The sequence below is a fragment of the Prunus persica genome, chromosome G4 (genome assembly GCF_000346465.2).
Source record: "Prunus persica cultivar Lovell chromosome G4, Prunus_persica_NCBIv2, whole genome shotgun sequence".
Lineage (NCBI taxonomy): Eukaryota > Viridiplantae > Streptophyta > Magnoliopsida > Rosales > Rosaceae > Prunus > Prunus persica.
In genome coordinates, this window is record NC_034012.1 from 5141232 (window position 1) to 5157498 (window position 16267).

Consider the following 16267-nt stretch of genomic DNA (forward strand, 5'->3'; position numbering starts at 1 on the left):
CGGTATAGCCGCTCGGCTATACCATTGAAAATTCTATTTACAGAGTAGCCGGTCGGCTTTACCGTTGAAATATTGTATTTACAGAATATAGCAGCGCGGCTATACGTTTGAAAAATTCCCGTTGAAAATTCTATTTACACAGGCTCCTCGGTCGCGCATCAATCAGGTTTGGCTCCCAATTCAATTCAATTTTTGTTAAAAACCCTAGGATTGGATTCATAGGGTTCATATCCAACTTAAACTTCGAGCTTCTCTCTCATATATTCACGCATTTGTTTGAAGAATTGTAGGACAATTTGTTTGTGCCTACGTGGCTTAGTGTCATTGGTGGATAGAAGGAACAAGTACCTCAGGTACTGTACTATATCGCAATGTCGAACAAGCTCTCTAAGCTTTGAAAACCATGGAAGGCAAAGCTACCAGTTTAGCAAATCTCCTGCAGGGTTGCATAGATAAGAAAGCCCATTTGGCCGGCAAGCTCATTCATGCTTTCATATTACGTAGCAATGGCCTCTTGTCGAATACTTTCCTATCTAACCGCCTCGTTGAGTTGTACTCTAAATGTGGTAATATCGGTTATGCAGACCGGGTGTTTGATAAAATGCCTCACCGAGACGTGTATTCTTGGAATGCCATATTGGGTGGCTACTGTAAATTTGGGAGTTTAGGGGATGCTCAGGAGTTATTTTTGAAATTGCCTGAGAGAAATACCGTTTCTTGGAACACTCTGATTAGTGCGTTAGTCCGGCATGGGCAAGAGGAAACTGCATTGGGTGTTTATGATACAATGATTTTGGAGGGATTCATGCCTACCCGTTTCACGTTGGCAAGTGTGTTTAGTGCGTGTGGAGCATTGTTGGATGTGGAGCATGGTAGGAGATGTCATGGTCTTGCCATCAAAATTGGTCTTGAGGAGAATATTTATGTGGGCAATGCTATACTCTCCATGTATGCAAAATGTGGACTTATTAGGGATGCAATTCGGGTTTTTGGTGACATGGCTGAGCCTAATGAAGTTACTTTTACGGCTATCATGGGTGGGTTAGCGCAGACGGACAGAGTCCTTGAGGCTTTGGAAATGTTTAGAATGATGTGTAGGAAAGGGGTTCGTATTGATTCTGTCTCGTTGTCGAGCATCTTGGGTGTTTGTGCGAAAGGAGGAGAAGGAGGCGGCGAGTATGGTCTTGATGATCAGAGTGATGGATTTCCATGTAATGTGAATGGACAACAAATACATGGTCATACAATTAAACTTGGATTTGAGGGAGATCTTCATTTGAACAATTCATTGCTTGATATGTACGCTAAGAATGGGGATCTGAATAATGCTGAGAAGGTTTTTGCTAATTTGCCAAAAGTCAGTAATGTGTCTTGGAATATCATGATAGCTGGGTATGGCCAGATAAGCGAGACTCAGAAAGCTTTAGAATATCTGCAAAGAATGCGATCTTGCTGTTTTGAACCAGATGAGGTTACTTATATTCATATGCTTGCAGCATGTGTCAAGTCTGGTGATATAAAAAGTGGCCGTCAAATGTTTGATAACATTTCATGCCCAAATGTGAGTTCATGGAATGCCATTCTCTCTGGCTATTTTCAGAGTGGGGACCACAAGGAGGCAATCGAGCTTTTCAGGGAAATGCAGTTTCAACATGTGCAACCTGATCGAACTACCTTGGCAGTTGCCCTCAGCTCCTGTGCAGCAATGGGGCTTCTGCAGGCTGGAAAAGAAATACATGCTGCCTCACGAAAGGCTGCCTTTCAAACAGACGTGTATGTTGCAAGTGGACTTCTTAACATGTATTCAAAGTGTGGTCGGACAGAAACGGCAAAGCATATATTTCATAATATGCTTGAATTAGATATTGTTTGTTGGAACTCTATGATAGCAGGTCTTTCGCTCAATTCTCAAGATAAGGAAGCTTTCACTTTCTTTAAGCAGATGCGGCATGATGAGATGAGACCTACCCAATTCACTTATGCTACTGTACTAAGTTGTTGTGCGAAGCTGTCTTCTTCATTTCAAGGGAAGCAGGTTCATGTTCAGATGACAAAAGATGGATATATGAGTGATCTCTTTGTAGGGAGTGCTCTCATTGATATGTACTGCAAATGTGGTGATGTAGATGAGGCCAGGAAATTTTTTGATATGATGCCTAGTAAAAATACTGTTACTTGGAATGAAATGATACATGGGTATGCTCAAAATGGACGTGGAGATGAAGCTGTTCTGCTTTACAGGGACATGATTGGATCAAGTCAGAAACCTGATTGTATAACTTTTGTTGCTGTTTTGACTGCTTGTAGCCATTCCGGATTGGTTGATGCAGGCATTGAAATATTCAATTCTATGGAACAAGAACATGGAGTGGTGCCAGTTTTGGATCATTATACTTGCATTATTGATGCTCTAGGTCGTGCTGGTCGTTTCCATGAAGCAGAAGTCCTGATAGACGAGATGCCATATAAAGATGATCCAGTTATATGGGAGGTTTTGCTTAGCTCTTGTAGGGTTTATGCTAATGTGGGGTTAGCAAAAAGAGCTGCAGATGAACTCTTCCGCTTGACCCCAAATAATTCAGCCCCTTATGTGCTTCTGGGCAATATTTATTCTTCTTTAGGAAGATGGGATGAGGCAAGGGATGTGAGAGATCAAATGAGTGACAAACAGGTCATTAAGGATCCAGGTTATAGCTGGATTGAATATGATAAGGGCAAGCAAACCGGTATGGAGGATGATAATTTTATGGTAATTGATGATGAAGTCGAAGTAGCAAGTAACAAAAAATCTTTCTATGCTGCCTAGAACAAAGTCAAAACATTGCTCTTGGTGCTTCTTCACGTGGTATTCTCCTTATGGAGCTTGGGAACCATAAAGAGAAGGTCAGTCAAGATTTAGCATTTCTATGATGAGTCTGTTAGGTTTCCAATGAATTTATCTATTCTCTAATGTTAATTAAAATTTGACATAATCAGGTTTTAATGCTGCATCATGCATTTCTCAAGAACCTCACTACCCCTGCTAGGTTTGCATCACTGGCAGGCTACTTCAGAAGGTTTTCATCTCACAGGCATATTGCAAGTGCCTTTTGCTGCTGGAACAGATGGCCCTTTGGTTTCATCATCAAGAGCACATGTTATATTTTGCAGCTGACTATTGTTACATCATCACCATATAGAACAAGCGAGTCACAGTCACAGACGAGTTGGTGATGCACCTTCCTAATGGCTTTAGCAGGTGAACAAATCTTCTCTCTCTTGATCGGCCTTTCGCTTTCTTTCTATTGTGAAACGAAATCTAAGCATTCTTCTTAATTCCTTTTCCTCACAGGATTTTGTTTCTTACTTCACCATAGGTCAGGGGTTTGATCCCCTCCAATGAAAAGAAAAACAATCTTCCTTAGAAAAAAGCTTATGAAAGAGAACCCAAATGCAGGCCTCAAAAGGCAGCAGAGACAGGTTGGGGGAGGGATGGAGGAAACTCAAACCTGAAGAATAAATCGCATAGCCATGACCCGTGAAGGAGGAAGCTATCTTCATTTGTATCCACATGGTTCATCAGAGACCGAATTGCTTATCTGGAAATTTTTTGTTTATTTGTTTGCTGTTTTGATGTAAAAATGTAGTTGTTAACCCATAAAATTTGTAGAAGTTTCAACCATACGACGGTTTTGGTTCAAATAATTGCTTTAAAAGGTGAAAAAGTAAAAGCGCTATGTTTTTTATTCTGATATCAATTGAAGGTTCAAACATATTTGTTTAACACCTTTGATTTGTTTGACAGACAATTGAAGGATAAAATATTTCAACTCAATAAAAACTTATTTCTGGTTTCTTATATGGAAATAATCCAATGGTCACCAAGGAATTTCCTGACCATCCCAGGCGAAAAACTTTCCATTATCATGGCTTTTGGCATTGTGGATGATGCTTAAGAGCTTCTGTACTGAGAATTCTGTTGTGAAAAGTTTGTCTTCAGGAACATTTCTCTGAAATGGCCTGGAGAGATCTGTGTCCACTGTACCTGGGTGCAATAAAATGCACGTAATTGGATCCTTCCTTCGTGCAAATTCCACCGATATATTTTTTGTCACTGCAAATACAGTGGACAACCAGAATTATAAAGTTGAAACATAACTATTTAAGTTTACTGCAAAACTACTATTAGTTCAATCTTATTTAAACATGCTTGATCAAAATAAAAATAAAAATTGATGTTAAGAGACCTCAAGCAAGAAATCATACGTTGATTAAGTGCAGATTTTGAAGCTCGATAAGAATGCCAACCCCCAAGGCGATTATCACCTATGGAACCCACTCTGGCACTTAAGTTGGCCACAACTGCGACATCCCTTTCAGTTCCCAAGCCGCCTCCATCCTTTAAGAGAGGCCACATATGCTGCTTGCACAAATTACAGATTACAATAACTAGCCAACTCTAATATGCACTTCCATGAAGATTAATGTGAGGGAACTTACAAGGACTTTGGTTCTGAAATAGTATGTGTATTTTATTCAAGAACCAAGTCAAGTTTGAAAATGAAATTCAAGTGAGCATACCTTGATTACTAAAATAGGGCCTACAGCATTAACCTCATAAGCAAGCAGCAAAGATGACTTCTCTACTTTCCTCAACGTCGTTTCTGTACTGGAAATAAAAGAACACAAATGACAGTCTGGCTTTTACACAAATGATAAACTTCTGAGTAAGACTTTGCAGTTCTAGATAATGATTAGACTTCAAAGTCTTTGTTCAAGCAATGATCCAATATGCATACCTGGTTGCAGTACTTGAGGTATGGAAAGAATCCCAGATGCATTAATGAGAAGGTTTAAAGACCCATATTTTTCACTGATAGACTTGGCAGATTCCTGAAATGCAAGACACAAACAAACATTTAGGAAGTAGTAGTTTTTTTTTAATCCATTTATAGACAGGAAGTATCCCATGAAGTTTCATTGATGCATCTTCATTCCAAAATGACAAAGGAATACCAAAGATTCTTTTTCTTCAGTAAATTTACCACCTCACAGTTAAGAGTTTTCAAGAAAACATCAAAGTGCCAAATTTTGATATTTGAACTCATTGCTGACTAGCAGGCAAACTAATTTACCAAGTGTTGGTAGAAAAAGGAAATGGTGAAATGCATCTAACTTCAATGGTTACTTTTCTTTCAGAATGGAGCAAGATAAGAAATGAACTTGCAGAAACCGAGTTATGTAACCTCTATGGTGCTTTCATTGGTCACGTCCAATTGTAGAATGCTGAGCCGTTCAGCAAATTTACTTTTCAGATGAAGAAGACTTGTTGCCCCATTAGGATTACGGCAACTGGCAATAACATGACCTTTTTCCTTCTCCAATAACTGTTTAACCTATACATAAAATGAAAACTGTCACAATTTTAAGCAGAAAAGTGTCACAAACGGAAAGTGAGAACCTACAGGCTACAACCAGTTATGTCTGAATTGATATTGACATAATATGACTATTTCAATTTGGAGATGCATCTTGCACGAACAATAAGAGCTCAGATATCAAGTGTTGGGTGATTAATTACATGGAAATCCTGCAGAGTACCACAGGTTCCTCCAAAGGTGAAACCAACCAACAAGTCAGCCAGAGGTCTTATATAACCATGCAAAGTACCCCAAAAAATTGAAAATAAAACTGTGAATGCATCGCTAGAATATAATTCAACTTCATAGTCCTCTTCAAATGACAAATGCAACTCTATCATTCTGATAGCCATAAGAGAACAATTACAGAAAGTATTCGGATTGGCATTGTCATTGAACCAAAAGTTGCCCACCTTCCTCTTTTCAAAATGCTATTTTTGTACAGGGAAATTGAAATGAAACTGAAGATAAAAAATCCCAAAAATACATTTTCCAGTAAACAATACAAAGACCACAGTTTCTAGTTTTGCTGAATTTCCAGCCTGCAAACCCCAACCTGGCTATTTCAAAGCAATGTCAATAGTACTCTTCAATTGTTGTAATCACTGTGATAACATATTCATCAATAACAAACTTTTTCTTAATATACAATGAAATGGGAAATTTTGATTCTATCTAGATTTACATATTTTGGCACTTGTCAAGTGAAATTCTATATCTCAATCAAACTCTCAACATGAAACAGAACAACCCGTTTGCCAAAACAGCAATATATATGTATGCAACAAAGCAAATGAATAAAAGAAACAGAAGCTCACGAATTCAAGGCCAATTCCTCTGGATGCACCCTGCACCATGGAAACCCCACCTTCCCATTTCACAGCAGAAGAAGAAAATGAGGCCCTTTTGGTCATTACCCGCATCAGTCTCAGAGATGTCATCGCCATGAACGAGCATTGTTGGCTCAGACACAAGTGTCTCAGCTTGTACATCTTCAGTTTGTCCACCCAAAACAAGAGACCAACCGATCTTTCTGTTGATGTTTGCGGTTCGCAACTACTAATTGATTGGTTTGCTCTACTTCATAACTAACACTTCATTCATTGCAAATTTGCAACGTACCACTTCATATGTGGTTGATAATCTGCCACTTTGAAATATTTTTATTCATTGATTTTGGACTTTGCTTCAAGGAAAAAAAAATGCAGAAACTGTGTTTTTTTCTCTTTATTTGGAGCAACTGGTTGGGCCAGTTTGTTGTTAACTGAGCTTGGATTCTGGCCTTTGAGTCATCTAAAAGCCCAAATAAGAAAACTCGAGAAAGCTTAAAAAATCACAATGGACCAGCCCGTATAGGCTTGAACATGAGTTCTAAATGCCATTGTATATCATTTGAAGTTCAAGAAAGTGACTCTACTTCTGTTCGCAACCAATCAATATGACATGGAGAATGAAGCTCAACTATCAAGCAAATCATCATCATCTGTGTTCTAATCAGGTCAAATCATCTTTTAAGGATACTGAATTAAGGAATTTGTTAAATATAATTACTCACATACACGAATGACTTTTAGTCGTTCCGTTATTTTATTAACGAAGTAAACGAATCACTCTCTTTCTTTATTGGAAAGTCTGCATACTGCGAGCTTGCAACTACGCTAACAAAATGTCTGAATTAATCCCATCACACCAGTATATTTAGATGTAGACAAAATAATTATATGGTCATAATAGTATCATTATTAAGGAACCATTTTTCAAATGAAAGTTGGTTGTAACTTTAAAAGCGTCAACAAAAATCATAGTCTTATTATGGCCAACAAACACTAATGTAGTAATGTACAAAAAGACTCAAGTTGATGAGACCGACGGTATGTTTATAGGTCCCACGCTAATAATAGAGGGCGCACAATATAAGAGATAAGGTGAACAGATCCTTGTGCTCACCAAAACTTTGAATGGTTTTTTTCCTCTTCCTTACAATGTGATATGACATTTTAACTGAAATTATATGATGATATTCGAATTTGTGTGCGAAGAGACGGTCATATTGTTTTGGTCAATTAATAAAGACGATCATATTATTTTGGCCAATTAACTTAACTTACGTTCGTTAAACTTTGTACGTACATAGACTAATTATTTAATTTGATGTCTTTTTATCAACTATATATAATTGAATTTGAGCTGACATCATTCAAACCAAAAAATTTAGCTAAACAAAGGAGGGCGGACGCACACGAAAATTTCTCCCAACTTCCATACTAGAACTTGTCAGAATTTACATTTTTTTACTTGATTGTCAGAAGACATCACACCCTATAGTCATTTTCAGTCATTTCCTTTTCCTTGTTCTGGAGGGACATCTGGCCCTTCTCTGCTGTTGTGGTGACTTCATTGAACACTATAAAAATAAATCTTACAGGTCGTGAGAGATTTGGTGATAATAACTTAGGAATTAAATAGTTTTAAGTGAGATTTGGTGATAATTGCTTACTCATAATGCAGAGAACTTTTTTAATAATTAAAAAAAAACACCAATGAAAACTTTTTGCATGCAGTTAATAATTAATAAAAATCATTTGATAAGAAGACTAGTTTTGTAAGAACATCCATAATAGCCTTCCTAAATTATTTTTTAAAACAAATTTTAGGGAGTAATTGGAAAAATATAACTTCAATCACACTAAAACAGGGAGACCTCTAAGAGCTCCTAAATCTGAGGAGAGTGAAAGGACTCCTAGTGACTTGCTATAATTTAATATTGCTTTATTTTATGTATAGTTTAAACTGTTAATTAATGCTAACTATAATTTTATATTATTTTTAAAAGAGATAGACCAATTATATTGAATTAAAAAATAACTATAGTATTTATGACTCCCTAAATTAGAGAGTGTTATTGGAGTTCAAATTTTATAAAGAGCTCATAAAATAACTTTTGTGTTTTTAGCTAAATTTTAACTTAAAAATAGAAAGCAGCATGATTGTAGATGCTCTAAGTGTAATAGCTAGCTAGCTAGAGAAAAAAGAAGCTCCTGCCGACCTAATAGTGTGGTAACATGCAATCCAAAACATATATATAAAGACATTGAATGATGTGTTCAAGTGCATATGATCAACTTTTGTTAGATTTTGTGATGAGAAAGTTCTAAGAGTTTATCAAAAATTACCAAAATATTTTATGAAGGATTAAAATGGTCATGAAACTTTATGGTGTGCCATCAATTATAACTCCAATTCTTTCTTTTCAAAATCATGATCACAGTCACTCCCATTAACCAAATTGCACCCAACAACCACCCCCCCCCCCCCCTCCACATCAACCAGAATGTGAAACCATTTCAGGGTGACTTTTTGGACTGATCTTTATTGAAGTGTCAAATTTTGAGGGGCATATATGAAAATTTCACTAAAGTTGATGGATTTGACATTACTTGGGGTCACTATTTCCCAATAAATTGATTGAATGTTGTTTCCATTACCAAGGGAGGCACAATGTTTCCAGATGCATGCAAGGGCAAATCGTGACATGTGTTAAAAGAAAGATGACCAGATATATACAATAGCATTTTCTAAGCATAAGTTGTAGTCTAAACTATAGGAGAGGGAAATTTCTCTCATAAAATACACAGAACAACGATGCCGTATGGATTCAAACATAAGACCTCAAATCTGCAAGTCAAAACCTTTTAACTGGGCTAGAACTCATTGACTATATAATAGCATTTAAATAGGAAGGAAAAGGAGAATAGTAGATCAGCATTCATATATGCTTACACAAACTTTTTGCTGCGCTGTATTTGCTTATGTTTAGTAATTTACATAAATGAAAATTCAACCATTCCCCATTTCTAGGTTTCTAAATTTTATAAATAAGGCTTCACTGTTAAGTTACCTGTGAAGTAGTCAGAAGCTTAGAGCTTCAAATGAGAATGTAATTCGAGAAAACAATGATCGATTTCTGCCAGAGCATTTGTAACATGCGGGCCTACATTTTTAGTGTCTGGGATCACCAAAAGCATTTAGAACAAATTTTTTTGTTTTGTCGGTTTAATATTATCCTTTAATAAACAAGGTGTATATCTAATCTTTGAGATCATTTCCTCTTCTTATCCCGCTTCCTGATTAGGATCAACAAAACAAGTGAATAAAAAAAAGAACAATCCTGTTTACTTTTACAAGAATGATAACTTCAAATCGATTTGGTCCTCATTTCTAAAAATAACAGAATATCCACTAAATTGCCATAAAATAACTCCAAATTTCTTGTTCGATTAACTGAAGATCTACTAAAATTTAGCCCATATCCACTAAGATCCCTAAACTCTTGTTTGATAGGGAGGACTGGATTAGATTAGAAATGCCTACATTTTATGAGCATTCAAGGCATAATATTGATATGTTGCCTAACTTTGAGGAAGAATGAGGACTATCTATAAGATGTTAATGATTAAAACTTATCCCGAGATCAACTTCTATAGATAGCCCTCCTTTATCCTCCAAGTTAGACAACAATATCCATATTAGTCCTTGATTGCACATGAAATATAGTCACTTTACTAGTCTATTCTAGTCCAATCTAATCTTTCCTAACAAACGAGGCATCAAAGTTATCTGGTTTTCATGAAACCACATATAATTAATAAATATATATAGTACAAGATTAAATTTGTTTTGAGAAAAAGAAGACTTCTTAAATTATTCTTGTACAATGTATATAAGTTTAAGGTTTATTATATACCAAGTAATAGTACTAGATTTGGTCCTTACACATATTTTGTCTACACACAAATGTCACTTTTCTGCTCACACGCACATTTCAAGATACAGAAACAGTAACTCTTTGTAAATTGTACATGATGATGACCATGTCTATAGTTTCCTCAGTTAATTTTTGAAAATCACTACCTAAAATCAGGCAGCCAGAGGCCAACAACTTTGTCAGAACTTTAAAAAAGGAAATTTACGTGCATGCTTGCTGATAAAATTCACAGGACCACCACAACACAAGTAGCTAGCTAGATGACTGTTTGGCATGCAAAATGATTAAGCACCAACCTCGATTCGTTGGAAAAGATTAAAAGAAGCTAAGATGAGATTAAGGAATGCTAATTTTGTTTCCTGAAAAGACAAAAACAGTCTAATATTCGATAAGTACTATTAATACATTTTTAAGTAAAACAATATCCAAAGTAAGCACAAGAACTTGGGTGGATAATAAAAGAAACAGAAAGCTGAGGAACCCAAAGCATGCTATTTTATCTCACAATTACACATCCCTAGACCAGATTGATGAGAAAGGTCAGGCTTTTCTGTAGTAATTCTTTCTTTTCTTCCCTAGATTCTTTTGTCATCTTTCAAATTTTATTTTTTTGTTTGCTTTCAAATCTGTCACTTAAAGCAATAAAAATTATAAAAGTTTGGTTTTTTTTTTCCTTTTTAAAATACCCACACCCACATGACCAAAGGTTGCGGATGAATAATTTTTCCCACTTTAAAAGATGAATAATGAAGGCAAGTCCCATCTTCATATCAAATCTCCTTTCACACTGAGACTGAGCTTTCCAGTCATGTCTCCGATGGATGTACTTGTTTCTACTGTAGAAACCTTCTGTTCCTCAGCTTTCTGTCCCATCCACCAAAATTCCTAAAGGAATGTGTCTGCTCCCAATCAAACAACCAGCACTCTCTCTCTCTTCCCTTAACTGATCATCTCTTTCCCTAATCCCTGACTATTCTGGTAAATAACAAGAACCCCAAAAAGTAAAAATAAAAAAGTAAAAAAGAGGTTAAAAAATAGAAAAGTAGTCATCTCCCCCCACCCCTACATGTAAAATTTAATTCAAACCAGAAAGACAAGGTTTTTAAACTGCACCACCAAAAAAGAAAAGAAAAAACTAACTTTAAAAGAGTATACTCTCTTAACTCTTGTTTTTGTGGGGGAGGTTTGTTTGTTTGTTGTTGTTGTTGATGATATCTTTTCAAGGTGGTGGTGATCTTGGTCTTGTTATAAGCGCCTCTTAGCTGCTTCACCAAATGAGGTGGTGTTGTTGTTGGTGTTTTGATCCCCAGACCAATCAAAGAGATTGAATGGATCCAAGGCTGCAGCCTTGCTTCCCTTTTGCTGCTCATCTGCTGTGAAACATTGTGAAAACAAAAGGTTTAGTGGATCAGCCTCAATTTCTCCTAAATCAGCAAAGAAGTCCTCATTGTGATGAGACTGGTTGGACTGATCATCAGGCATTGATGGTCTATAAGGAAACCCTGCTTGATGATCAAGCTCCAATTGCTTCTCAATGTCCTCAAATTCTTCCTTCACTGTTGAAGCACTCCCAGCAGTGATAACTGGAGACACATGATTATTATCATTCATGGTCTCATTTTGTTCTTCCTTTGTAGGGCTTGCTGGCTTCTGATGAGGCTGATGAGAACTATTGGAAGAGGTCTTCGAACCGGCACTGCTTTTGGATGGCTGGGATCTCGTTGAGCCAGCTAGAGCATTTCTCTGAGTTGGCCAGGGATGGTTGTGTTCCGAAGTGTAAGTGATGACCAACATGTTTGGATCAGTCCGGCTACGCTCTACTTGTTTCCTTGCTGAGCAACCCTTTGAGCTGCTGCATCGATAGTAACCCCTGCAAGTAGTATCAATTATTGATTAATTAAGTTTGAAACCGAGTTCAACAGCATTGATAATAGATTATGATGACGATTATAATGATGATAAAATCCTTCATTATATCTTTGCTTTCATCATAAATCACTAGTAATAGTTAAATTAAAAGTATTTTACGATACATATGATGTAAAAGTGTTACGAATGCATACGCGTATACCATTCTTTCCCACGCACACATTTTCTAGACACACAAACTCCTCATATACAAGAGACACTCAAATTAAAATAAAGATATGTGTCTTCATCTCCTCACTAGTTGAGCTAGCTTCACTCATCTGTATTGAATATTGCATTGAATGCGAAAAGATATCTGAAGAAAGAAAAGGGAACACAACCCCTCATGGTTGTCAGTGAGATATGCCTTAGCCTCAGTTTTACTTAGGAACTTTCTATTGTTTGACAGGTGAAACTTATTTTCTAAGATAATATCGAAAATGGGGACAAAGAAGTAAAACTTACTGACCTTGGATAAGGTGAACCTTTGATGGGTTTCTGGCCGTACTTTCTCCATGCCCACAGATCAGATGGAACTACTTCTCCAGTTGGCCTGCTGTTTGCCGCCGCAGGCGCTGGAATGCACACAACCTTCTTTGCCTGGCTCTTCCTGCTCATATGATTAGATTAAGATAATTAATATGTTTTTGTTCTAATTAAGCTAAGCGGTCTAGCTCTACACACACACACACACATATATATATATGCATGGTTTGGACTAACTTGACATTTAGATTACCTTTTTTCGTTGGAATTAAACTGTTTTGGATTGCTTTCTTCAGAAAGCAGGAAGAGATGGATTGTATATTCCAAAGGAAGGCCAATACCAATCAGAACAAAAGAGATCCCTTCAGATGGGTTGGGGAAGAAAAGTAGTTTCCAGATATAAAAAAAAAAAGAAAAAAAAAAGAAAGAAAGATGAAAGCTAAGTGTGTGATTGTTGTTTTGACACAAAGCAAAGAACCCCACCTTTTCATGCTTTGATTAAAACCCACAAAGATATCATGTTTAGGTAGCTATAGAGCTAGTAATGTTGACAATACTTAACAATCTCACCTGAAACAACAGTCATATAGAGAGCCTACTAGCTCTTCAAGACTTTAGAGCTCTTCAAGACTTTAGAGCCTAGTCAAACCAAAAAATATACTTTAAATAACAAAACCCTATCTTCTAGATCTTCACTTCACCATGTTTCAATCAAAACACAAGTTGCAAAAAAAGGAGAAGAAAAAACCCACTTCTCATTAAGGTTTTTAATCTATATGATGATGATGATGATGATGATGATGATGATGATAATGTAAGTACTAATCAGGATTAATTATTAAACCTATAATTAAGTGGTAGAGTAATAATTAATTCATGGGAAACATGGTCAAGTTGTAAGAAAAATATTAAATGCTCTCTCTCTCTCACCTTCGCTTGATGCCCGGATTCCGTGGAGATGAGATCTGCACCCCGGTGTTCTCGAGCAAGCAACCTTTTCCTGATGAGCTGTTCCCATTAATAATCATGTCGCTTCCAACCATGGCACCAGATATCGAACCAGACACCGCCTTACTAATTCCCCGTGGAGACGACACTGCTGTTGCTGCACCCAGCAACGGCGAGTCACATGCCGTCACTGGGACCTTTGCACTCGGAGAGATCTGAAGCATCCGCGAGAATATGTTGCAAGGCCTCTTTATTGGATCCCCATCAACAACACCACCTTGTTGATGATGATGAAGATGGTGGTGATGAGGTGGAGGAGGAGGAGGAGCAAGAACTATATGTGCACCGCCAAAAGTGCTACTTGTACCGCCAGCTTCATCCACAGAAGTGATGTTAATATTCATATCTGATGAGGAATTGGGGCTGATGAAAAAGCTGGAGCTAGACGATATGTCCAGTTCATGAAGAAGCGGATCGCGCATGTAGGATGAAAAGGGATCGCCAAAATTGTCCTTGGCATCTTCTTCTTCCTCCTCCTCCATGGCTGAGGACGCTGAGGAAAATTTCATGGGAGGAGGATGGTCAGATGGGAAGTGCCAGCTGTCGGCGGCGGCTTCAGGTTCTTGATGATGATGATGAAGAAGATGATCAGAATGGTAAGCTCCTGCGGCGGAAGTAGCAGCACTGCCAGCTCTAAGAATATCAGTTAAATCACCTTGGTAATTCTCCATCCTAGTAATTGGCATGAACAAGCTGCACATGCTTTTATGGCACAAGCTGCAACATCAAGTGTATATCTTGTTGAGTTCTTTAGACACCAAAGAGACGTTAAAGGCATGCAATTCTTGGGTTTTGGATTTGGGGTTTTTTTGGGTTGATTTAAGCAGAGTGATATGAATGGACTAATATATTTAGTACAAGTGTATGTATTTTTGGGAAGATGGGGTTCGATTTTTAGGAAGCAGGAAAGCAAAAGAAATGGGTTTTGAAGGCTGATGTTGGATTGTTTTATATGTTCTTCTTCTCAAAAACAAAGGTGTGATGATGAAGAGAATGGTTTTGAAGAAAGGAAGAGAGATAGAGAGGAGCAGCTGACTTTTCATACAAAACAGCTCTTCTCCATACGCAACAAATAGAGAGAGAGAGAGAGAGAGAGAGAGAGTTTTTAATATGAAATTGCCGAATTGCTAATAATAAACTAATTGTCATCGAGCTAACTGTAGTGCTTGTTTTTTATTGTATTAATTTATTGTTTATATTTAAATAGTGGAATATTTTATCTTTTGTCTTTTTTTTTCCTCTCTCAGTAAATTAAATAAAGACCTTTGCACAAAAGTCTTTTTACTTTTTCTTTTGCCCTCCTTTGTTTCAGAAACAAGTGATAGGGAAGTAAAGAGGCGGCAAGAAGCCGCATTTCTCGGAGGAACGTTTCGAAACTTCAACACTGTTCTTCGTTTCTTTCAAATTTTTAGTTGCCTGCCTCCATTCTTTTATATTATCAAAACGTATAGCATGAGGAGAGGAGGCAATAAATACCTTTGGTGATGATCATATGGTGCTTTGGACCCGCCCATTGCCGCCGCCCACCCCTCAGAAATGAGTTTGCTGGGGAATTTTTCTCATAGAAACATATGTTATCATAGTATGATTTTTGCTCAAACGTGTTGTCTAAATTTAACGCATGTCAACATAAATTTGATAAGACAACACTTACTCAATTAATGTGTCGCACTATATTTGTGTGAGAGACGAACATACTGTGTCCAAAATGTGTCCGCTTCACCAAAAATATAAATTACAACTTTATATTTTACTTATTACATCTTATTATAATTAAGACTTATTTATATAAGTCTAATCTTTATTAAAGAATTATTTTATGCCAAAGCAATACTAAATACAAAATGTATCACATTCAAAAGGTTGCGTGAAGGGTAAAAGAAAATGAAATCACTTGTATATTCGAACATATATATGAATACATCAACCCAAAGAAACATGAAAAAGCCAAATTGTTAACCTATTACAGTGCATGCTACTTTTTACGGCTGTGTAGGTTACTAAGAAATGCAAAGCTAGCCATCGTTCCATAGCTTTCATGGTTGATCTATAGGAAGGAAAGTACAAAAATAGTTTGGCTTTTCAATAATGTTTTGTACCTCTAAGTTACTGCACCTCTTTTTAGTAATAAATATCTGTCATCTTTTGACAATTAATATTCTTAGAATCTCACTCGTAAATAGAATTATTTATAAAATATAAAATAATTTTTTTGTGAGAATATATAATGGAAATAAAACACTGGTAATATAAAATGTAGGACGTTTTTATTTGGATTATATTTACTGATTACATTGCTGATCACCTCTCTAATACAGGTGGATCTCACACCTCTATTAAAGAGAAAGGTGGTCAAGAATATGATCAATAAATATAATACAAATAGCATTATTGTAAAATGTAATCGAGTAAAATGTCCTTCTCACACTAGCTGCTTATAGTACATTTACACGAGTTTTAAAAGGAAAAAAGATAGCACCACAAACAAAAAACTCTATTCGAAATCAATATTCAAAGAAAAAAGACACTATCTAAACTGGAAAAAAATAATCTACTCCAAAGGGCTCAGTGCAGTCAAACTAATCAAAGTTATTCGAGACCCAGAAGAAAATATCACAATATTAATGCTGCTCAAGAAAATATGACAATAATTAAGGTAATCAACAAAATACAAAGGCTAAATATTCTTTATTAATATTGA

General features: G+C 36.5%; 3 protein-coding genes across 7 annotated transcripts; 1 reads left to right on the forward strand and 2 right to left on the reverse strand.

Annotated features, from left to right (window-relative positions):
* Positions 81–3681, forward strand: LOC18780109 (pentatricopeptide repeat-containing protein At4g20770). Of its 4 annotated transcripts, none has more exons than XM_020563014.1 (4): positions 81–166; positions 283–2883; positions 2977–3238; positions 3332–3681. In XM_020563014.1, exon 2 carries the CDS (start codon positions 404–406, stop codon positions 2804–2806), a length of 2403 nt encoding a protein of 800 aa, XP_020418603.1. In that variant the 5' UTR covers positions 81–166; positions 283–403; the 3' UTR covers positions 2807–2883; positions 2977–3238; positions 3332–3681. The 4 variants fall into 4 exon arrangements, with proteins under 4 accessions (XP_020418603.1, XP_020418605.1, XP_020418606.1 ...); XM_020563015.1 differs by having other exon boundaries at positions 128–166; positions 291–2883; XM_020563016.1 differs by having other exon boundaries at positions 96–2883; positions 3357–3681.
* Positions 3700–6561, reverse strand: LOC18781150 (C-factor). 2 transcript variants are annotated; one of them, XM_020563018.1, is made up of 6 exons: positions 6317–6561; positions 5226–5375; positions 4779–4872; positions 4561–4643; positions 4246–4399; positions 3700–4093 (listed from the first exon to the last, which is right to left on the reverse strand). In XM_020563018.1, the coding sequence occupies exons 1-6, from the start codon at positions 6389–6391 to the stop codon at positions 3858–3860; spliced, it is 792 nt and encodes a 263-aa protein (XP_020418607.1). In that variant the 5' UTR covers positions 6392–6561; the 3' UTR covers positions 3700–3857. The 2 variants fall into 2 exon arrangements, with proteins under 2 accessions (XP_020418607.1, XP_007211714.1); XM_007211652.2 differs by having other exon boundaries at positions 6218–6561.
* LOC18778500 (probable WRKY transcription factor 14) lies at positions 10520–15022 on the reverse strand. The gene is made up of 3 exons (XM_007211770.2): positions 13489–15022; positions 12542–12682; positions 10520–12034 (listed from the first exon to the last, which is right to left on the reverse strand). Exons 1-3 carry the CDS (start codon positions 14265–14267, stop codon positions 11410–11412), a joined length of 1545 nt encoding a protein of 514 aa, XP_007211832.2. The 5' UTR covers positions 14268–15022; the 3' UTR covers positions 10520–11409.